The sequence below is a fragment of the Triturus cristatus genome, chromosome 2_1 (assembly GCF_964204655.1).
Source record: "Triturus cristatus chromosome 2_1, aTriCri1.1, whole genome shotgun sequence".
Lineage (NCBI taxonomy): Eukaryota > Metazoa > Chordata > Amphibia > Caudata > Salamandridae > Triturus > Triturus cristatus.
Genome location: NC_140581.1, coordinates 685,787,333 through 685,811,478, shown reverse-complemented (window position 1 = coordinate 685,811,478; position 24,146 = coordinate 685,787,333). Strand labels below are relative to the sequence as shown.

At 45.7% G+C, this 24,146-nt stretch overlaps 1 protein-coding gene across 2 annotated transcripts in view; it reads right to left on the bottom strand.

The window, feature by feature from the left end:
* The window catches only part of PGGT1B (protein geranylgeranyltransferase type I subunit beta), a 332,915-nt gene that overhangs the window by 105,129 nt on the left and 203,640 nt on the right, over positions 1-24,146 (bottom strand). For both annotated transcript variants that reach the window (XM_085632623.1, XM_085632624.1), the window contains one exon: positions 463-508. In XM_085632623.1, coding sequence (XP_085488749.1) covers positions 463-508 — 46 coding nt within the window. The remainder of the gene's footprint in view (positions 1-462; positions 509-24,146) is intronic.

Below are 24,146 nucleotides of genomic sequence, written 5' to 3'. Positions count from 1 at the left end.
AAGCTGGAACCACACAGTCGTTGCACTGAAGCAGTTCAATTATGTAATTGCAAAATGATACTCCAGAAAGCGACAAAATTTTCCTCATTTACCTACAGCACTTTAAACCATTTCAGAGGGAAGGATCAGTACTTTTTTGCAAATTAAAGGGACCACGATGTGCTCTTGCATACTGCAAAGCTAATCACCTATGATACCCGGAAGGGTCATGTTCGCGCTTTATAAAACTCTGCAAATAATAAAATAAATATGATCAAATTTGAGGAAGGTCACATACTAAGCAACAACAAATTAACAGTTTCACTGATTACAAATGTATCTTCTGTTCTACCCGACAGTTAAATTAGCAAATGCACATAAAGCAATACATTCAGTCAAAAAAAAGCATATACATTTTTTTGTGCTAGGCAGCAATATAAATTGTCTTGTCATTAAAATTATGTTAACATTCACATTCCTTACCATGTGACTCCAGTCCAGCTCCTTGGGCTAGCCCGTAGTCATAAGACTGTAAAAAACAATAAAAAGATTCATTTTTAATTAGTATAAAACTGAATATACATCAATTACGACTTATTTCCATATTGTTATTGAGTAAAATTGTTATTTTAGCAAAGTGAACAGAAACTGTAGGTTAGTCCAACTAATACCTAGACAAATGCAGTTCTGTTCAATCACCAGCTTTAGTCTCATGTTGGAAAGAACAGGTCAACCAAAGACGTGAGGTAACTGATCAGAGGGGAGAAATGTTGCCAAAGACTAGTACCCTACAGCATTTGCTTCAGCTAAAATGAACCCCCTGCTTCAGCTGGGAATAGAACTAATGAGCATAAAATGCCCTTGAAAGGCTTGTGGAATATGAGGAGTGAATAGCAGCAAAAGAGTCCAAGTCTTATGCTCGCTCTACACTTGCTGATGTTCAACCCCAAATCGCCCTCTCTAGCTGAAGATCTCTCTTGTCCTTCCCTGTGAAGATAAAGTCCCTGTTCAGTTCAAGGCTCTCTGTATTTGTGTATCATCCAGGACTTCTACACAGACTAAAAGTAGTTACACAGCGGAATTAGAATGGCCTCAAGACTGAAGCTAGGAGATGTCTATACTAGCTGTATGTTGAAACCTGGGTCTAGTTCAAAGGTTTATGCATTCTGCATCATTACTGAATGGTTCAGCACCTTTATACATCCACTTCTCTAATCTGATAGAGTTGTAAAATCCACAGCTGAGGAGTGTCTGCATCAGACTTCCTTTCGACTATCTATCATGGTGGTTTGGCAGTTGGTCCTATCAGGGAACATGGCTAGGGAACTCTTTTTTGAAAGACCTTAGGTTGTGACTTTCTTTTGGTAGATTTAAGTTGGCTCATTCTCTTACTTCCCAATGTGCTTCTTGGCTTGCATGAAATAAACTGAGCAGTACCTAGAGCCACGCTTATGTATAGTAGGCCATAAATGTGTTCTCCTATCAACTCATTTGTATATTACTGTTCATGCAGAGACTGAAAAAGAACAGACAATTCATCATACCATTCAAGACACAATACTACAGCTTTTCGATTAGTAAAATACTAGCCAACCAAATCTCAAATGTGCAAACACAAATGCTAAGGCATGTATCACTGTCAAAAGAATTCATCAGAAGTGTTTTCCATGAGCAGGACACCTAATACTGGTGAAACCCCAAAGCTTTAAAGCAATGAAAAGGTATGCAAAAAAAAAAGAAAGAAAAGATCCAGCGAGAGCACCAGGAGCCTCCCCTTCCATCTATCACAAACCTAAATTACTTTTTATTTTGGCACCGAAACAATTCTCGCCTAGTTTGAACTGATATATGTACTTGAAATACTATTTTGGATAACAGACACTTTTTGGAACTGCCCAGTCTCCAGTTCCCTGGCAAAGCAGCGATGGGGCTCTTTGGAGCGTTTGACGTTAGAAGGACACCAGAGGAATCCTATGAGCTAAACCCAACTTCAGAATTTTTATTTTGATTACTTGCAATACAGATTCCAGAACACCATGGTGACTGTACCAGTGGTGCTGCTGACTCAGTGACTGCAAAAATGTCAAGGATCCCCTTTTTCTACCGGTACCTTCTATTTCACAGAGATGATTTCTTAAAGACCTTGGATGAACTTAAGCACAAAAAATGGCAAATATAAAAAAAAAAAATCACTGGATGGAGGTACCTACAACAAAAATTGTAGGGTTTGTGTGGCTCAGCTGTTAAGAACTGCTTGTTGCATTATGTGCACCACAAGGAGCCCGTCCTGAACTGCATATGTGGTAGATGGAGTCAAAGCCTGTTTTTGTGCTAATTATATGAACAATATTTTTTAAAGCCCCTAACAGAAGAGATGAAGAGGAGAGAACACATTTAGTTCAGTAACCACAACAATACTAGAGATTTCACCACACATCAATTTATAACCTGCAACACAACACATTGTGAATATCTCAATGTTTTCTTTCATTTACGCTATCTAGGGTTCAACTAAATACACACTAAAGATCAGGCTAAAAGAACACCTTAAGGTCATTATGAATGATGATGAGAAATACCCACTAGCAGATCATATTAACATATATCCCAAACGGTAAGAATTACAAAACACACAAACAGGAGCCATGCATTTGGAGAAAAATAGGACAGGTGGAAAGAGAGAACTTATCCTAAGAGAGAAGAAAGCATTTTTTATATATCCCTCAAGACTGTCAAAGAAGGTTTGAATACGGACCATGAATAGCTTTACTTTTATGCTAATGCTGATAATAAAAATTGGAATCCATTGGCCTTGCTCATTCGCTATGGAGAGGCAACATAGTTTAGCTATGTTTTAATACTACTAGCCTGTTAATAAGTATAGGATACATTTTGAGACACAAGCATATCAAATGGATAAAATGAAAATTGAGACTGACCTACATAGGTTTCCCCCCCAAAAAAAATGCAGCTATAAGCAATAAAGGTCTGCATATCACAAACTAAATGTGTGACACGCAATTCCAGAACAAAAACACTATTTCCCTAATTTAAAGTGTTTTCTGTATAACATGAAAATAAATGAATTGACATGCAAATTGGAACAAATGTTTTCAGAACAACCAAAATAGCAGAAGATTCTTTCAGGGGAATGCGATCGGAAATGTAGTCAGCAAAAACAAATGCAGGTTTGAGAACGAAATGGTTTGTATATAAACAATAATCAGGTTTGGCTCTGTAAGGCAAACGCGCATGATGAGAGAGGTAGGACAAAAAATGCTACTCTAAAATAGATTGCAACTTATAGACTGGTGAAAGATTCCAAGCACTTGAACACACTATCTTGTCTTGTGTAACCCCCAGACCCTGAGTTACCATTTACTTTGATATAAATATGCAAGGGGCAACAACTGAAGGTTTATCCTATTACATAAGTGACTGTAAACTTAGCATAAACGCGAGTCACTATTTACCAAGAATTAGTCATAAAAATACCTTACGATAAAATATATATATGTACGTTATTAAATAAATAAAGTTTGTCCACAGGAACTCTAGATATAACTTAGACTGTGGGATTTCAAGCCCGCAGTATATGCTATACAACTGCATATGTTACGTTATTATCTCAAACTACAAGGAAGTCTTAACTCACATTAAAGTATCAATTCATAAACGTTTTTGGTGATACACCAGGTGAACATAACAATGCAAACCATTAATAAAAATGTTAAAATAGATTGTTAACAATTTCAATAATATAGACAATTGTTATTGTTTAATGTCACAGACCTATCTGTTATGATTTGATTTGGAAGCCATTTTTTTCTAGTCTTGAAAAAGCGAGACGGCTTGTGAAACTATATTGGTGACTGTTGTGATTATCGGGTACATTAATAAATGGAAAACTGAATATATATTTAAAAAATTGCAAATAGAATAAACAGTTATTGATTTTAAGTTTTCAGTTTGATTATATTGCAACATTGACTCTATATGAGAGGGGATTGTGCAGATAAGCTTTATAGGGCACTGGGCAATTTTACATACATTCAAAGCACAAAACCAGATTTGTATGTTTTCCTCTTGATTCAGGCGCGAGAGGCTTGAAATACCCTGGATGGCTATGGTGTCGCTCATAGCCAAGGGTTGGTTCAGTAACCAACCAAGACCTGGTTCGGGTGCAGGCAATTCAAGGGCATGTCAGGTCTTTGGGTCTCATGGCCAGTAAAGACTACATGAGCTAGCAGTCTGAGCTGGAAGTCTTATTGAGCCAGCTGCTGGAAATCGAGCCAGAGGCTTCAGAGTTAATCTTACGGGTATAAGGATGCTGCAAGTTGGCTTTGAAGGGTCCATTCTGTGATTCAAACCAACATTCACATGTCAGTATACAGGGAGCTTTGCGGGATTCAAAACCTCATTGTCGGTCCACTCCAAAAGCCTACAGGCTTCTGGCAGGCAATAGACACATTCACCAAATTCCTGTGGCCCTGGGAGTCCAACAGTTAGAACCGTGCCTGATCCAGTACTGAGAACCCGCTTCTGGTGTAGAACTTCTTCCTTCCTTCAATAAGCGGGATGTAGTGGCCCCAGCAAGGGTATCTGAAATGTGCAAACCTAATCTACTAGTGTGAATCCAGTACCCAGTTGCCCCAAAATTCAACGCCAGAACCCACCGACTTTTTATGACAAAATGACCCTTTCTGATTGGGAAAGTGTCTTGTAGATAAATATCTTGACACACCCCTGACAACTATTGATAGGAAAAATGTTGTGCTGGTGGATACCTAAAGTCGAGTTGGAGACTCTGCGTGAAAGGAACATGTAGGAAGACAAGTATTGTGTGCAATAAACAGGGCACTTACTGGCCTCTCCTCCCTTCTCCTGACAGATCATTCATTATCGGTCTTCCTGGGAGAAGCCAAATGGTCCACTTGGAGCATTGATTCTCTAAGCTCATATAAGAAGCTTTTTAAGCTGTTTAAATTGAGAAACATGTTACAGGACCTGCACCAAAAGGCTTAATGGGGCAAGGGTACCACTTGGAATGCAAGTGTGATTTCTCTCAATGGTCGACGACCCCATTACACCCTTACACCCCCCCCCCCCCCCCCGAGAACCTCACCAGAACACACTAATCTTCCGCATTGTTCATCCTTGCTGGTGTTGGTATGATGTTTGGAAGCGCAGCCCAATACCAACCCGTCAAAACAGCAAATGCATGTGAGCTATGTCCATCATCTTGTAAGGTTATAACCCTAGAAACCGACATACAGCTCCCTGGTGCATCATTTTATACTGAACCGTAGGAACCTTTGGAGCAAAGGTGTGTTGAGGGGCTTGGCACTAGTTCATGAGGAATCTGGAGGTGACACCCATCTCTGGAAGAGTCCAGAAGATTTCATAAACCATTTCTAACCACCGAGTGACACTTGAGCAGCAGTTAACTTCCTATCTCTGAACAGGAGAGGGAGTGCTTCCTTGTCTGCTATCTGCCTAGCATTAATTGCGTTTCCTCTGTGGAAAGGAGGTATCAGATTCGGTCACTGACAGACTTGAAACTCGCCACTCGGTACCACTTAGACCTGCATATTTTTCTCACTTAAATTTAGCCCACTCAGATCAAGAACATCATCGAATACCCTGTAGTGCAAGCTGCCATGCCTAATGCAAAGGCACATCACATTTTCACAACTCTTAACAGATGCGTGTAAGCACTCCTGAAATAGCAAGTGACTCTGGTCAACTCTAGCAATCCTGTGACATAACCCAGACGTTCTACAAAGTTAAATGCATCAGACGTGAATGAAATATAGAGGAGAGTCCCTAGAGTATAGTGGTACACTTGAGGTGCATTAAAAAGTACACAATCTTGCCATGGCATTTCATAGCAGAACTACCATGGCAGAAGATGTCATCTTTAAAGTTTATCCATGAGTACATAAGACCATTGTACTGTGAGGTCTTATGAGATCACTATTCCCACAAATCCATAAAGCTTCCTGACAAAAACTTTCCTGGATAGCCACTTTTCTTGTAGCTATTACATCAGCAATTAGGGTTAGCGCAATACAAACTGTATGCACCCATCCTGAGAACCTTATAGTGTTTCATAGCAATAGGGTAGTCATAGGGACTCATCCGAAATTTCTACCAAAGGAAGATTTGGATTTTAATGTAAACCAAGCCATTACCTTTTTAACATTCCCTCAGAACCCCACCACTCCAGCAGAGATGTCTTCACACATTAGATGTGAGAAGAGTTCTGAAATTATACCTTGGCAACATTATAGAAATTTGTAAACCCAAACTTTTTTTGTAAAGGATGGCCCTACACCAAAAGGTTTAGCCACTTCCAAACAATCTCTGTCCAGATGGATAATATCTTGTATTCTGTTATGCTATCAGAAAGCAATTAAACCCTTAACTGGTAAACCAACAGCCCAGTGTACCAGAGGTAAATCTGCTATGGCTGCGTTAATGATAAATATTCCCATTGGTGGAATCTGCAAAGTAGCCATGTGGAGGTCTGGTCACACTTTTACAAGACACTCATCTCGATTCAGATTTCTAGGACAGATGTCCCAACAGCGCAGGCCTCCTTAAGAAATCTCTTTACTTAATTGTTTCTATGATGTATCCTTCTTCCCTTCCACTACTTTTTTAGGGATGAGCTGCTATTCTATTCAGGGCTTCTGATTATTAATGCAGAGCCCCTGATGGAGAAGGAAATGTTCCTCATCTGTAATCCTAGTTCTCCTTCAGGGGACTCGCCATTAAAATCATAAGAAACTGTCCTTCCTCCCCGGTGGAAGAGTCAAAGATAGTAATATACTCTCTATATTGATTTCCTTTGACTGTGTCCTAAACAAAACTGAGATAACCACCACCTGCTGCGCATGATGGGATAAGAAGGATGTAGGCCCTTAAAGGGGCAGCGCCAGTTTTCATGTCAATGTAGCTGAAGCCTGTACGTCTACATTGCCCTGATACCTTCAACTCCATTTCCTTTAAAAACAAAAGACAAAGTTTGTGAATGAGGTTTTAGGAAGATTACTCATGTCTAGTAACTTTTCTATTCTGGCCTTGTTAAAATCAAATTAAAGGAACTGACCAACATAGCCCATTTTATAGGCTGCAAGAAGTGCTCCAGGATCCCACATGTGGGCAGGACTATTCAGTGCTTATGATCTCAAGAGAGATTCTCCTGAAGCAAAACTGTAGGTTTGAGACTTTAGAGCCAGTGGGAGTACAAGAGAGGCTAGCAGAGTTCAGAAAGAAAGGAGCACAGTAGGGGATTTAGGAGAGTGGGGGGTAATGGATACAGCACTCGTTGTCAGTGTGGGAGTGTAGGAGATGAGTGGGCATGCAGCTAGACGAATAGTTAGGTAATTTGTTATTTTTTATATTTTTAGTGTTGTTGTTGGCTGCGAGGGAGGGCCAGATAAATGTGGTAGGAAGTGGGGTAGAGCAGTGATTGTAAAAATGGTGAACAGCATTTTGGGTGAAGCAGGAGATACCGTGAGGTTCCGGTAATAACTAACTGTACCATTATCAACTGTGGTAGTGTTCAAATACTTGCTTCTCAATGTGACTATCAGGTGCTCCAGTGTGTTAAACCTTTTTCATCTGAATAGCTGAGACCACATATCAGTTATTGGGGATTAAATGTCCGGAGCTATCCATAGCTCCTTACAGGGTGATGAGAGAGTATGACGTGTGCCTAGACTGAGTGTAAAGTATTGCAGAGGTCACTGAAGGAGTTTGGATAAGTTTGAGAGACAATTCTTTTGTGCATTATAGGAAGGTAAGTTGAGAGGCAATCCTTGTATTATTGTTGGAAGACTGATGCCTTGATGCCGAGTAACAGAAGAAGAGGAAATGTAAGGACCGTGTAGATGAGAACAGGAGACGAGGGCAGGGGGTTAAGGATAGGCTTAATGGCCAGTTGCACTAGAGTCCCAATATGAGGTCTAGTTGCTTGTTATGCGAGTGAGTGGGAAATACATAGGTATTGTCAAGTATGTGGTCTGAAAGGCGTTGACAGAATAGTGTCCTATTTGTATAGCTCTGTACATTTAGGTGTTGCTCCCATAGATGATAGGTAGAGGTGCATATTAGATTAACAATTTTGGCAAGGTTTTTAAAGAAGGATGTGGTGTGTTAAGGTGTGTGTTATATAACACTTTGTGCATTAAAGGAGGTTGTGGCTGTAACAGTAAGGTGCGCCGGTGATAGTGGGGTAGTTTAGTGAAGTACTGTGGAGTTTTCTGTCAGTCTCTTATCCAGCAGGCCTTCTCCTCCTCCACCCCTAACGGACAGACAGAGTGAAGGAATGTGGCATTTCCAAGATGGAGAGTTGGCAGCATGGCAAGGTCATCGTGGTCGATCCAAATTTCAGTTTTGGCAGTGAAGGTAAGTTTTAGAGGGTTCAGTATTAAAAAGGTTTTTATTACAGAACCATCTAGCATTCCATAGGCTGAGCAAAATGGCGCTGGAATTGGCAGCGAGGCTGTAAGCATCAAGTACAGGCTCTCAGTTCACAAAGGTGGTGTGGGGCACACTTTTCACACGATGGTCACATACATGGTGTAGGTCACAAATCACAGGTGGTGCAGGGAACCAATCGGTCAGTTCTTTAGACGAGTGCAAGGCAAAATTAGAGGGATTTGGGGAACCAATCTCTCGAATGCGTGAAGGCCACATGGTTAAGATTATATATCAAGTGGGGTGCATTCTAACGATCAACTGGGATACACGAGGGGTATAGGTTACTGGCAACATTCACAAAAGAGGACAGGCTCACATCACCAATCACTCAGATTCCTGGGATCGATTTATGAATGAATGCGTTTTGAATTATGTGAAACACGTAAATATATTTTCTGGATTAGAAGCGTTCCAAGCAATGAGTACCTTCTGTAATGACTGGTGAAAATAAAATATTCGGTATTGGATGTTCAAAGATCGGATGAAATACACCTCAATTTAAAAGGCAATGTTCATGCAATACACGCAGAGAAGACGCTCAGTGTCATAGTACTGAGGCACACAAACCTTAAACATGGCACACAAATTGACACAAAGCTGAGCGGAGCGTGGCCCTCTGTGAAGCACTGCTAGTATCGGTGAACCATGTACACCGGTTTCATAAACCAGCAGACGTTGCTGCAGGAGATTAGGGCCCAGGCAATCGTTATGTAACCGGAAACCATCGGCGCACTTCGAGATAACAATTACAAGCGGTGCCGCGGTGCCATGCGAGCCATGAATGGAGCCGGGCTGGTGCGCAGCGGTGACATAAGAAGTGGCAACACAAACCCCATCTCTCAAAGAGCATGGTGAATAAGGCCATCGTTTCTTCCTGTGTAATTAATGGAAGCATGCGAACAAAGCGCCATTGTGCTGAGGTGACAAGTGACAGAGGAGCGGCCATCCCTGGCCGGGTCAGATAAACCGCGGGAGGCATGTCTTTCAGATACAGCATCGCGCCTTTAAAAATGCATGAAGACATTTACAAATGGCGACCACAAACTGATACAACGCTTTTCACAAAGTTTGCACTCTAGGGTTTAATGATGTCCAAAGTAAAAACTCAAGGGCCGTGGGCTACAAGTCATAAGGCACTGCTAGGGCATTTATCACAAAAGTGCAAGGGAATTTCCATGGCACGGCAAAATAGAAATGCATGGAGAAATGTATGGAGGAGTCACAGCACTGCATCCTTTTTATGAGCTACAGCAAACAAACTAGGGGCGTTTTATTCTTCAAGATGTCATTTTGTGTTCCAACGTGAGATACATTCATTAATAGGGTCGGAGTTGTCCTTCCTTATTGTCATTAGTATAGTGCACAGCTTGCCATTAGCACGGCCTCGTAGCACAGGAGCACTTTTCCAAACGGCCCTGCAGTTTGCATTGCAGACTGGAGTCTGAGCCGTCCTGGCAGGATGCATTTTGTGAAATGGGGTTAGTACCTGCGTAACATGCCAATACAGTTTTCCCTCAACTAATGGTGTTAAGGTTTCATATTGGAGGGCAGGGGCATAGCTTGGTCAGTAAGATTGGGAAGTGGGGGGGGGGGGTTAGGGGGGGTTGTTACCTTTGGATTTCAGATTACGCTGACATATAATGTTAAAAGTTAAAATACATTATACAACCAGCAGGGCGCATGAGAGGGGCTTATGAGGCAGCAGAAAGGGAAAGGAATGCGGACTGGGATGAGTACTAAGTGAGAGAAAACATTACTTTGTAAAATAATCCCCCCGAAAATATAACTTTCAAAACAGAGATGAGAGAGAGTGTCTGTTTTTGTCATAGGGTGTGCTTGCAAAAATCCAAGGTGAAATCTGACAGACACCTCACCATACCCAAATGAAAGCACCTGTAACCAACTATTCCTCAGAAAATACATTTGTTAGGGGCGTATAACACCCCAAACACCCCCACTCCCCACCCCCGAAGGCATGCGCCAGTTGGAGGGGTGTGGTTGAAAGGCTTTATACTTGTATTTTTTAGTTTGTTAACATGCCCTTTGTCCACCAGTATTAGGTTGCCTATGCGCGATCCTGCTTGGCTATGTGGCATGGCCAAGCAGTTTTTAGGACGAGCCAGGCAGCAGCGAGCATGCGCTGCGCCCTCTGCGAGGCATGCTGTATTAGAGTATGCACTGGAAGCCCCGCCCACTCTCCACCCATATTTGTCATTGGCTCGTGTCATTGTCATACCTAAATGCTAGCTTCTGATTCATAAATCGGCTCATTAGTCCCTCCTTGGTACCGCCTTGTCTGCATTTGTAACCGCCCATAACGACTGGACATTTTACTTGTCTTGTTACATGGTCTGCATTACAAGTGGGTGCGCACTATTTTATTTAATGACACTAATGGGGACAATGGCATTCCGCTTTTCTTATAGAGTGCTATGTCGCTCTAACTTGCATGCTGAGCGCAGCACCTGCTTAAGGGACACTGCGCTCTGTTAAAAAAAAATAATTGTAAACATTGATGGCGAGCGAGGTTCCCGCTTCAAGGACACTGCGCTCTGCAAAACAATAGGTATTGCTTTTACAAAACCTTGAACTATTGGGATAGTAAATGACAATGCCTTTTTATATTATAAAATGCATTGCCATTTACAATGCCAATAGCTCAAAATCTCACAATTGTGAGACCTATTGCATTGCAAATGCTTATTGTGGTGTTCTATCAAAGTGCAGAATTGTTGGTCATGGGGTGAGGGGAGGATGGCAGTTCTAAAGCATTCCTTTGTTTTCGATGTGGAATCAACAGACGTGCCACTATATGGCTATTTAGTAACGTGTCGACCTTGCACTTTGTTAGCGTGTCCTTTGTCCACTTATTATAGCCTGTGTACGGTGTTGCTGGCGATATGGCATGAGCATGTTTTTTGTAGTGGTCTGTCTGTGTTGGTGAGTTGGCCAGAAACCAGGGGAGGAGGACGGGCTATGGGAGTCACTAAGTATTATTTTGTTTTCAATATGGTGTTAGTTATATGCCACAATATGCCCATATTGTGCTTTGTAGTCTCGATTTGAAATGCTTCATTTTCTTTATTTAGTTGGATTTTCGTAAAGCACTACATACCCACCACCTTACATTTAACAGAAGCACATATTGGCGAACATATAACAATCAAAAGTTGAGGTGACAGGTTGGTTGGCAGTTAGGTGCCTTCTTCCTTATGTATGGACAAATGGTGTGAAAGCCTTAGTGTGGATAAACCACGGAGTTCTAGCATCTCAAAATAAGTGTAAGGGCTTGGGTGAAACTTTGTGTGTGGTTGCCATTCACCATCCGATTGTGCACTTTCTTTTTAGCACTTTGCATTTTTTTATGGACTTGTAAATGAAGCAACGTTTTATCATTTAGTATCTAGTGATGTCCATGCAATCTATCCAGAGCACTAGAAATGGACCTGGAACGGTGGAGGCAAGTAACAAGTCTTTAGCATCTGAACCCCAGATACAATGCCATCAGTTAAAAAACCCTTGGTTGGGTACTGTAGGGTAGGAGTTTACGAAAAGGCCTGAATACGTTTTGAGGCTACTAAATACTTTGCGTGTAGAGACTCTCCACTGGATTTGTTGTATCTAAATGGTATTACTGTGATTAGGTCAAAGTTTACTGGTTGTAGGCATATGGATGGCTGATGAGTAATGAATATGCTACTTACCAGTATGCATCTGTTCTTGGCATGTAGGGCTGCTGACATTCATATCTGTGCATAGATCGCCGCCTAGTGTTGGGTCCGGATGTTTGCACGTTGTTGTCCTGGAAGAGTCTTCGAAGTATCCTGGGATAGGTGACTCCTCCCCTGGACTACAGTGCGCATGGGCATCCTCTCCATCCTCAGATTGTTTTTCGCCATTGTGGCAGTGATGGAGTAGATACAGAAAGTGATGACCATGCTTACAGTAATTCTGAGAGCTGCAGCTGCTACAGGCGCCGGGGAGGAGGGAGGGTGATATGAATGTCAGCAGCCCTACATGCCAAGAACAGATGCATACTGGTAAGTAGCATATTCAGTTCGAGGCATGTGGGCTGCTGAATTCATATCTGTGCATAGAATACATAGCAGTACCTCCTATTAGCGGCGGCTACCAGTGCCAGCTGCAGCGGTCTGAAAAAGAGTTTTGAGTACAGCCTGTCCTACAGCTGCCTGCTGTTTTGATTGCACATCTACACAATAGTGTTTGGTAAATGTGTGTGTAGTGGACCAGGTGGCTGCTCTACATATATCATGCAAAGGGATGTTTCCCAGGAAAGCCATGGAGGCCCCTAACTTACGTGTTGAGTGGGCTCGTGGGGGAATCGTTAATATGCGTTTAGCCTTTTGATAGCAAATTTGAATACATTTAACGATCCATCTGGCTATACCTGCTTTGGAGATAGCGTTACCTTTGTGGTGTGGGGCAAAGGCAACGAAAAGTTGTTTAGTCTTCCTAAAGATCTTAGTCCTGTCGATATAGTACATGAGGGCTCTCTTCACATCTAGTGTATGGAGTGCTCTTTCTGCGACAGTTTGTGGGTTTTGAAAGAAAACAGGCAGTTCAATAGTTTTATTCATGTGGAACTGCGAGATCACCTTGGGCATGAATTTGACGACCCTGTTGGCGTGAACCTGTATAAATGGCTCTTGAACGGTTAGTGCCTGGAGTTCACTAACTCTTCTTAAAGAAGTGATCGCTACTAGGAAAGCTACTTTCCAGGTAAGGAATTGAATCTCGCATGAGTGTAGAGGTTCAAAGGGTGGACCCATCAGGCGTGTGAGGACCAAGTTGAGGTTCCACATCGGAGCCGGTGGGTGGCTTGGAGGAATTACTCGTTTGAGTCCTTCCAAGAATGCTTTGATGGCAGGCACTCTGAATAAAGAGAGGTGCTGCCTGTTCTGGAGATAGGCTGATATTGCGGTCAAATGGACACGTATCGAGGTGTACGCCAGATTGCATCGGTATAGGTGTAAGAGGTAACAAATTATGTTTTGGATGGATGCGTCTAGCGGGTTAATGTCATTATTATTGCAATAGATGACGAACCTTTTCCATTTGGCTGCATAGCAAGCTCTGGTAGTGGGTCTTCTAGCTTCCTTAATGATGTCCATACAGTCAGGTGGCAGGTTTAGGTAGCCAAACTCTAGGACTTCAGGAGCCAGATTGCCAGGTTCAGCTGTTGCGGATCTGGGTGCTGAATCTCTCCATGGTTCTGCGTCAGATGCGCGGGTTTGATCCGCAGCCTTTGATGCGGCACCACGGAAAGTTCGAGAAAAGTGGTGTACCATGGCTGGCGTGCCCACGTTGGAGCAACCAGGACGAGTGTCAGTGAGTGTTGTCTGAGTTTGCGAGCCACCAGCGGTATCAACGGTGCTGGGGGAAAAGCGAACGCAAATCTGCCGGACCAGTTCATCCATATCGCATTGCCCTGCGACTGTGGATGTGGGAACCTGGCGGCAAAGCTTTGGCATTTTGCGTTTTCGCTTGTGGCGAACAGGTCTATCTCTGGATGACCCCATTGCTGGAAGTACGGTTGGAGTACTGATGGGTGTAACTCCCACTCGTGCATCTGGTGGCTGTGTCTGCTGAGCAGATCCGCCATCTGGTTGTCCTTGCCGGGGAGGTGTTCCGCCATGAGGAACATGTTCCTCTGAATGGCCCACTTCCACATGCTCTGAGCCAGATGAGACAACTGTGGAGAGTGTGTTCCTCCCTGCTTCTGTATGTAGTACATGGCGGTCATGTTGTCCGTCCGGATCAACACGACTTTGTTGCACAAGTGTACTTTGAATGCTTTCATAGCCAGGAAGATTGCCATCAGTTCTAGAAGGTTGGTGTGCATCTTCTTTTGTTGTGTTGTCCATAGTCCCTGCACTGTGTAGTTGAGTACATGAGCTCCCCATCCCTGGAGAGACGCGTCCGCTGTCAGTATTATCTGTGGAACAGGCTCTTGGAACGGTCGGCCCTTGCAAAGGTTTTGTGGATTCCACCAATGCAGAGAGTTGTATGCCCGACCGCTCACCAACACTAGGTCTTTTAGTTGTCCGTGAGCCTGATTCCATTGACGTGCTAAGCACTCCTGAAGCGGGCGCATATGTAGTCTTGCGTGTGGGACTATGAAAATGCAGGAGGCCATCATGCCTATCAACTGCATGAACACTCGCGCGGGAAGGGAGTGTTGTGGTTTGAACTTGGAAATCAGCATTTGCATGCTGTTGATTCTCACTAAATTTGGCTGAGCTGTGGCCGCCAGAGTGTTTATGGTCGCACCTAGGTACTGTTGTACGTGTGCGGGTTGGAGATGTGATTTTGGGTCATTTAGTGAGAACCCCAGACTGTGAAGGAGGTGAATGGTGCGGGACATGTGGCTGGCACATTGCTGGGCTGACTTTGCTTGAACAAGCCAGTCGTCCAGGTAAGGGTAGACGTGTATGTGCTGCCTCCGTAGATGTGCAGCCACAGTAGCTAGGCACTTTGTGAAAACTCTGGGTGCTGTTGTCACGCCGAAGGGAAGGACTTTGAACTGGTAGTGCTGCCCCTGAACAGTGAACCTGAGGTATTTTCTGTGTGAGGGGTGAATGGGTATGTGGAAATACGCATCTTTGAGGTCCAGTGTGGCCAGGAAGTCTCCCTGCTTGAGCAGCGGGAGGACTTGCTGTAGGGTGAGCATGTGGAAATGCTCGGAGAGAATGTAGCGGTTGAGGGGTCTCAGGTCTAGTATAGGTCTGAGTGACCCGTCCTTTTTCGGTATTAAAAAGTACAGGGAGTACACCCCCGTACCTTGCTCGTGGACGGGTACGACCTCTATTGCGCCTTTTAGTAGCATACTTAGCACTTCCTGCTGTAAGAGCGTTAAGTGCTCTGAGGACATAGGACGGTGCTTTGAAGGTATTGTGGGTGGAGTTGAGGTTAATTCTAGGCAGTAACCGTGTTTGACAATATCTTTGACCCACCTGTCCGTGGTGATGGAGTCCCACGTGGACAGGAACCTTTGTAGCCTTCCCCCGACAGGTGTTATGTGGTCGGGAGGAAGGGAGAGGGCGTCACTGTTTGTTCTTGGGGGAGGACCTGGTGTTGCCGTATCCGCGTCCTCTGCCCTTTGTGCTTGAGCCACGATATCCACCCCGGGTGTTTTTATCGTAGGAAGTTTGTGTGTTTCCCTTGTTGTAGGTTTGCTGTGACCCCTGTCCTCTACCTGCTCCTCTATTTCCGGGGCGACGAAAGGAGCCGCTCCGAAAGGACTGCGTTTGGAGAGTCCCCATGGACTTTGCAGGGTCTGTGTCCTTTTTTATTTTCTCTAGGGTGGTGTCAACCTCTGGCCCGAATAAGTAGTCGGGGTTGACAGGCTGGTTGAGGATGTTATTTTGTACCTCAGGTTTGAATCCGGAGATTCGTAACCAGGCGTGTCGTCGCAACATGACGCTAGTATTTATGGCTCTGGCAGCTGTATCTGCGGCATCCAGTGCACACTTAATGGATGCGTTTGTGAGGAGTTGTCCCTCCCTGATGAGGATCTCTGCTCCCTCTTTGAATTGGTCAGGGAGATGTTGGAGTAATGTTTCCAATGTGTCGTAGTGTGCTCGATCGTAGCGAGCGAGGAGCGCCTGAGTATTGGCAATACGCCATATGTTAGCTGCTTGGGCCGCAACCCGTTTGCCGGAGGTCTCTAGCACCTTGGACTCTTTGTCCGGGGGAGGAGCATCCCCTGTCGTTTGCGAGCATTCGCAACTACTATGGAATCCAGAGGTAACTGGCCTCTAATGTAGGTAGGATCCCCAGGCGCCGACCTGTATTTCTTGTCGATCCTGGGGTTTATTACTCTTGCCCTGGTGGGTTCTTTGAAGATGTCTTTTGCTGGTTTGAGGACACCTTTCAACATGGGTAGAGTTTTTATATTCCTTTCTGAGGATGCGAAAGTATCCATGAGAAAGTCGTCCTCGACGGTGTCAGAGTGGAGTTGCACACCATGATTGGCCGCAGCACGTTCAATGAGGGCGTTGAATGTGGCAGTGTCCTCTGTGGGAGATGTTTTCGCTCCATATAGTTGCGGGTCCTGTGTATCCATAGGTGCACCCGGGTCTACAGGGTCATTCCAAGCTTGGTCAGGGTCCTGTTGGCCTTCAGGGTCGATCTCTCCGGGGTAGGGGACGTGGTCACCTATGTAGTCCTCCAAAACGTCTGTGTCGGAGTGTGTGGGAGAGAAGGACTGTGGATCTTGGTAAGAGGAATGGAGAGGTTCGTAAAGAACTGGTTCCGAAGCCACTGGCAGCTTTTTCTTAAGCAGGATCCGGTAGGAGTCCAAAGCTGGCTCGGAGGTTATTCTCCTCTTGTGGAGCATCATTCTGCCGGTGTCGATGTGTGATGGTGACGTCTCTGCAGGAGAGCGTTCGGCAGGCGTGATCGTGGTGTGGGTGACACGTGTTCTGATTTGGAACAGTTTTGGGGCCGTGGACGGCGGTAGGCCAAAAGTGATGTTGGCCGGTGCCGGAGAGGCTGTTGGAGCTTTTATCGGCTCGGAGCCTGACGTGTCCTGGAGGACTGCCTTGTGTTTGATGCGTTGCGAGGACGCAGCAACTGACCGCACCTGGAGCGCCATCGGTTCTTTGGCGCCGACCGGTTCTGTAGAGGCGGGCGTGGACTTCTTCGGCGCCACTGGGTCATCGAGTCGAGGAGCGGTAGTATCCGTAGACGCCGTCGATGATTGTGCCTTTGGTGGTGCTGTCGAAGCGGTGTGAGACGCAACAGCCAGTTTGACCTTTGTGGCCGGAGCCGATTGTTTCGGTGCCGGGAGTCGAGTAGGTTTTGCGGCACCGAAGGTCTTTTTCCGTGTGTCGGCGCCGACGTCGGCTGCTGCAAGCTCGGCACCGAAGTCTCGTTTGGTGCGGTCGGTGCCGACGGGTTTGGCTGGCGTCGAAGGTGTGGTGGGCTTCGATCCGACCAGCGTCACTTGTGGTTTCGGTTTCGAAGAAGGGAAACCAGCCGTTTTGGGTAGTAATGGCTGCCGCTGAATGTCCGGGGCCGGGCCAGAGGGCGGGGCCGAAGAACTGCGGGATAGGTCTTGGGTAAGGCCCGAAGGCGATCCCTCGACCGGAGCCATAGACTGGTGCACTGGGATATCCTCAGTCTGTACGGGTAGGCCTTGCTCGTCACCGGAGCTACTCTCTTCGGCCCCTAAGGCCTCATCGTAGTCTCCTACCTCAGTGTCGGCTTCATCTCTGTGAAAGAGTCGTTCTTCGATGTCTTCCGATCCGGAGTCGTGTTCGGAAGCGGGGCTGGAGGGTAGGTTCTCCACGTCTTCGACATCTTCGTCCTCGGCGCTGAAGATGTTGGTCGGGGCCGGTGCCACTTGCTGCGCTTCGAGTCTCGCTGCTCGTCGATTCCGGAGAGTCTTCTTGGATCGGAATCGGGCCCAGGCCATACATGTGGACTCGTCGTGATCCGGTGAAAGGCATTTGTTGCACACCGCGTGGACGTCGACATGGGGATATTTCGCATTGCATACAGGACACCGCTTGAATGGTGTCCTCGATTCCATCGTCGGTGTCGGGTCGATGGTCGGGTAAGATGCGAAAAAAGTTGTTCTTGAAGTTAGTAAACTAACAAAGATACTATCGATACCGATCGGGAACAGTACCGACGCGAACTAAAGGCCTTTTGGCCTGGAAAAAGTTTTTCCTAACTTGAGTCAAGATAAGCACATCCGAACCCAATGGCGGAAAAAAACAATCTGAGGATGGAGAGGATGCCCATGCGCACTGTAGTCCAGGGGAGGAGTCACCTATCCCAGGATACTTCGAAGACTCTTCCAGGACAACAACGTGCAAACATCCAGACCCAACACTAGGCGGCGATCTATGCACAGATATGAATTCAGCAGCCCACATGCCTCGAACCATATGTTACGTTATGGATATTTATAAACCAATTTCTATACCTCCTGCTAGCCCAAAGCACTTTTCTTGCTTGTCCGTTTCACTTACATAATTTCCATACCCATGTCGATGTTGTGAAGCACTACGATTTTAATCAGGTTTTGCGTGCACTTTGGAGGGCTGTGATGTAAGAGTGTTTTTTCTGGAGTGTAGGAGGTTTGACAGTGTAGTGGGCGAACAAGGCACTGAGTATCGCTGCACATAGATGCTGCAAACTTATGCAAGAGCAGATGCAGCCACACATGTAGTAACAAACCTTATTTTTGGAGGAGGGGACATTATCGTAGACAGAAACCAAACACAGGGACGTTATAGTTAGGAAATAAAATTTAAAAAAAAAACAAATTCACTGAAAAAAACAAAGGTTACAGGGATGTTATAGTTAAGCTGACATTTCACTCCTACAAAACCAGAGAAATTCTACAGTTATAGTTATCATAGCTAACTATAACTCACGCACAGCAAGGCACTGCTTATGACCTCACATATTACATCACTTATGACATGGTCAGTGACATCAATGATGACATCTCAAATGACATCACTGATGAAATCTCAAATTACATCACTGCTGACATTATCCACAGAACCACTCGCACACCCACTTACATCTCATACACCCAATCCCACACAACCACTCACATACGCATTCACAGACCCATACAAACACTCACAGACCTACTCACTGATCCATAGACACTCCTACACATCAACTCATCCATACAGCCACGAATGCAAACACTAACTCACATAAATCCAAGAGCTTGAAAATGAAAGACGAAGACAAGGCCAAACAAGAGGAACTTAAAAAACACATGAAGAAACGTCTAATCAACTATGAACAAAAAATCAAACAGCTGAAACAAGATAAGTTTGAAAGAGACGCCAAAGATCATGCGCAAGGCAGGGTGCTGACCTTTGACAAAGGCCACAGCCGAAACGCGCCTGTTTCTGCACGAGTTCTTAATACATATTTGAACTCATCCCCGCAAGTGCTTTTTCCTTTGGGTTCACACACTAGGAAACGGAGCTGATGGATATATAAATATACACATATTTATTTTTTCACTGAAAACTCCAAAGGTTACAGGGACGTTATTGTTAGGCTCAGATGTCCTCGTACAACCAGTTAGATTCAGCAGTTATAGTTACCAGAGATAACTAGAACTTACGCCACCGCAATGCACTGCTTATGACCGCACATATTACATCACTCATGACATAGTCAGTAACATCACTGATGACATCAGCAAGTGAGTGCGTCTTTAAGAGTTTATGGGTGTTAAACATATACAGTAAACTACTACAAAAGTTAAATTAGTATACTAGGTGCACTACTACTGAGTGATACTACTTCTAACATATGTTATGTGAGTGGATGTGTGACTGCATCCTTGTGTGTATGGATGTGTAAGTGGCTGTATGGGTGTATAAGTGGATGTGTGAGTAGCTGTGTGGGCGAGAGAGATGCTGCTAAACTCAGAAATTTGCTTAAAAACATAGTTAAAGTGCAGCATTGGGCAGGGGGGGCATAGCCAACAAGATGGTCGAGTGGCAGCACTGAATGCTCTCTCCAGCCCCAATAAATGGATCTTTCGATATCCTGCTGCCCCGTGCCCCCGAATGCTGCCTACACCCTGCGGATAAAAGGGGGCTAAAACCGAGACAAGAAATTGGCCTCTTAGGAAGAGATGGGATGCCGGATGCCGGACATATGAGCCTGTTTGGAGGGTGCACTGCGTGCCATTGTGGTGAGGAGAGAGGCTATTCGGGAAGGCGGTGAGCACCCACATGAGTGGTGGAGGTGCTGCGCAGAATGGAGTCGAGCTTTGCATCTGCCCCCGCCCCGGGGAGAGAAGTAGTGGTGCTCCCGCGAGATACACCTGGATGGGATCGTCCTACCCGTGAAGGCGTTGCAAGAGGTGTGCCCTGGAGAGCAGCTGTCCGCTGACAACCTTGCTGCGGACAACCTGGGCCCTGCACAGCGGACCCTGCGCTGGGCCTGAGGAATTGGTAGCAAGGGGAAGAGGTCTGGTTGTCACTGGCAGTCTGAGTAGCTGTAGGCCAGCAGTGTCGAATTGTTTATACTGATACAGAATGAATAAAAGGAGTACAAGACTTTAAAAAGAACACAAGACATCTCGCATCGTACTTTTTTGTTCCTCGACATTGATATTGATTGTATTTACTGTTGAAAATCTTGGTTACTTGCCTCTCTATTTTTGTAAATAGAGACCAGTTGGGACTGACCTCCGCGCTAGAGCCTGCAACCTAATGGCGGGATACTGGATCGTTTGACCGTCTACTCTATTGATACAGTTGGAGCATTCATGGACATGCCCTTACAGTGTAAAAAATGCTATGGGGCTGCTGCATTGTCTCACCTGGCGTGGTTGAGTCACTGATATGACAGGGGCCTCCTTGGTGCAGCTGGGTACAGAAGACTCTGGGGGCCAGGACTGAGAATACAGCTGGTACTAGAGTCCTAAACTTTTGACCCGACCTGGTTTGAGGTCAGAGACACTTTCTGCAGACTTGGCATATAGGCCAACAAGCCCATTGTATTGCATCATGGACCAGGACAAGGCTACGCGCCCCTCGTAACAGACAAAAATGAATCAATACACTGCCCTGCATACAAGAAGTGGTTAGCAGGCAACAGGAGGGGAACCAGCCCCCGACTACACTGGACCCATCGGGAACTCAGATACTGGCAGCCATTGAGGTGTCTGGCCTGGTGGTGGAGGCAAAGGGAGAGGCGATATCAATCGATGTGAACCTGTTGAGGGCGGACCTACACAAGGTACTGTAATGCTCAACGGAGACAGAGAGCCTGGTGAACGACCTTCGGGAAGAAATCTCCCAGCTAAAGAAAACAGTGAGCACACTAGAAGCCCTCTCGAATAAACTGGAGGCCAGGATGGAAGATGCTGAGGGGAGGTCACACGGGTATAAAATCAGATTTGTGGGCTTCCTGGAGAGAACTGAGAGGGGAGGTCCCAAAGTGCTCTTGGGAGGACTGGATAAAACCAATGCTCGTCTGCCAAGCTCTATGGAAAGGGTGCATCGGTTGCTGGCCCCGCTGCCCCATAAAGTAGCTCCCCCCTCCAAACGATTATCGCTAAATTTCTGAACTACAGAGACCGGGATGAAATTTTGTAGACAGTCGGGAAGCAGGGAGACCTGAAGTTTGGCAACGTAATCATTTGAATCTTCCCAGATTACACCGGAACAATACAATTGCAGAGATAATCATTTCAAGCTGTCAAGCAAAAACTGTAGGCCACGGGACTTCAATAAATGTCGTTATATCATGCCAAGCTGAAGGTGATTCATGATGGCCGGACTTTCTTCTTCGCGATGCCAGAGGAAACGTGGGATTGGCTGGAGATAAGGGGTGTAGACCGGATGCAACCAGCAGACGCCGTGCGGAGGCAAGACACGACTAGTACTCAGGCGGCACCGGAAACGCAGCCATGGAAACTAAGCAGACCGAGAAGAAGGACAAAATCTGGTGTGAGGGTGGTAGTGAGGACTGATGGCACTATCTCCTTGGAATCTCAATGGCAGGAAAGGGCGGAGGACAGTGTGCTGGCCGAGATGGTTATATTGGCGACATCTTTCAGTGCCAGCTCGGAGATGCAGGAGGAGGCTGAGGGTGCACCACAGAACGCTACAGGGGTCTGAGAGGTGTGAAGGAGAAGTGGTGTCAGAAGGTTGTGGGGTGAGGGTTCGCACCACCGGCAATTGGTAAGAGATATACCCGGCCTCGAGCGGGGTATTCGCAATGTCAATGCCTTAAATAGGACTATTTAGGACCTAATCGCCCACAAAGTGAGACGGTTTGATTAGATACATGTGCATTTTTCTTGCACATTTTTGCTGGTTCCTTCATTATGTAATGAATGTCACTGGGATCAATCAATCAGGGGGTTTATAAAGCGTGCTACTCACCCGTGAGGGTCTCAAGGCGCTGGGATAGCTGCACGGTGTGGCTGCCATTGACGGGGAACAGACATGCTTCGTTTTGCCAACCACTACCAACAACCCCCCTTTTTCTCATAAGGTAACATCCGTGACAGGTCCATGCTTCGTTTTGCAACCACTACCAACAACCCCCCCTTTTTCTCATAAGGTAACATCCGTGACAGGTCCAACTAGACTTCGACATTTCAGTGGTACTGTGGTGTCAACGGGGTGGGTTGGTTGAGCTGTATGGGCAGGTAAAAGTAAAGCCTGGGGGGGTGGGTTTACCCGGGTGGGGGAGACAAGTTTTTATTCTAGTCAAGACACAGTGTTTTGATGTTGTTTATGGCAGCAATAAATCCTATGGTGATGTGGGGGATAGGTGAGGTGGGTGGGCGGATGTTGTGGGGTGGCCGAGGGTGGGGAGAGTGTGTGGCCGAGGGTGGGGAGAGTGTGTGTGCGAGTTGATGAGCAATGGCTGAAGCAGTACAAATTCTGCCTAGAAATGTGCCAGGGCTCACTTCCTTCAATAGACACAGAACACAGTCCTACCTCAGACGGATGAGGGTAAGCATTGCCTATCTTCAGGAGACACACCTCATGGAGGCAGAAGCCCAAAGGCTTGGTAAAAAATGGTGACGGCAACTTTACTCTGCTACCTATTCGTCATAAGCCAGGGGGTATTGACTTGGGAGGCACCGGGAGTCCTCTTCCAGTTGAAGAGACAATCTTCGGGTGTAGAAAGGCACTATATACTGCTACATGGTGTGCTGGATGGTCGGGGGGTATGTCTGATGAACATGTATGGTCCCAATATTGACGATGGTGAGTTCTTTGGTGCTTTGAAGGATGCATTACTGCCATATGCAGGTTCTCCGATTGTTTGGGCAGGCGATTTCAATTGTGTGTTGGATAGGCTATTCAATAGACACCTGCGGCAAGTGGGCACAAAACCTCGCATGGTGGCTGGATTGCGGGAGGCCATGTACCGACTAAAACTAGTGGATGTGTGGCAGGAGCTTTACCCCATGATGCAGGAATATTCCTGTTACTCCCCAACACATGGTACACACAGTAGACTAGATAGATTTGTTATTACTGGTGAGGAAGTTCTTAACATTGTGAAAACATCTTATCAGGTGCAGTTCCTTTCTGATCACGTACCTCTAATCTTTGGAGTGTGGGGTCGGCATCCTGGTATTCCTTTCTCAAGATTTAGGTCTGAGTCTCTAGGGGATCCCATATATGCCATGGATATGCGAGAAGTACTTTGGAGATTTTTCGAAGTTCAACTGGGGTACAGCAAGCACAAGTCCATGGAATAGGAGGCACTGAAGCTTGGGTAAAACATATGGCATTAGGAAAACACTGGAGGGGGACTTGATAGAGAAGGAAATACAGTTTGCTGAGCAGCAGCAACGAATGCAGGGACAGGAGGGGGACGAGAAAGCACTGACCGCGACACAGAGCGGTGGTGAAAATCTGGGATAGAGTCAATTGCCATGTCCACAAGGACCATCGCCAAAGGCTTTATGGGAAAGGGGATTGGTCAGTGCACATATTGGCATGGTTTCTTAAGAAGGAATGCCTATTTCCTACATTATAAACCCTTAAAGCACCAGAGGGTACAATGGTCATGGGCCAGTTGGCCGTGACAGCGGCTGTGAGCTCACTTTTCCGGAGCATATACTGCACCGCCACAACTGGTGGATACCGGAGCCGCTGACTTCCTAGCCCAGTGGCTCTGCCTCGTTTGAC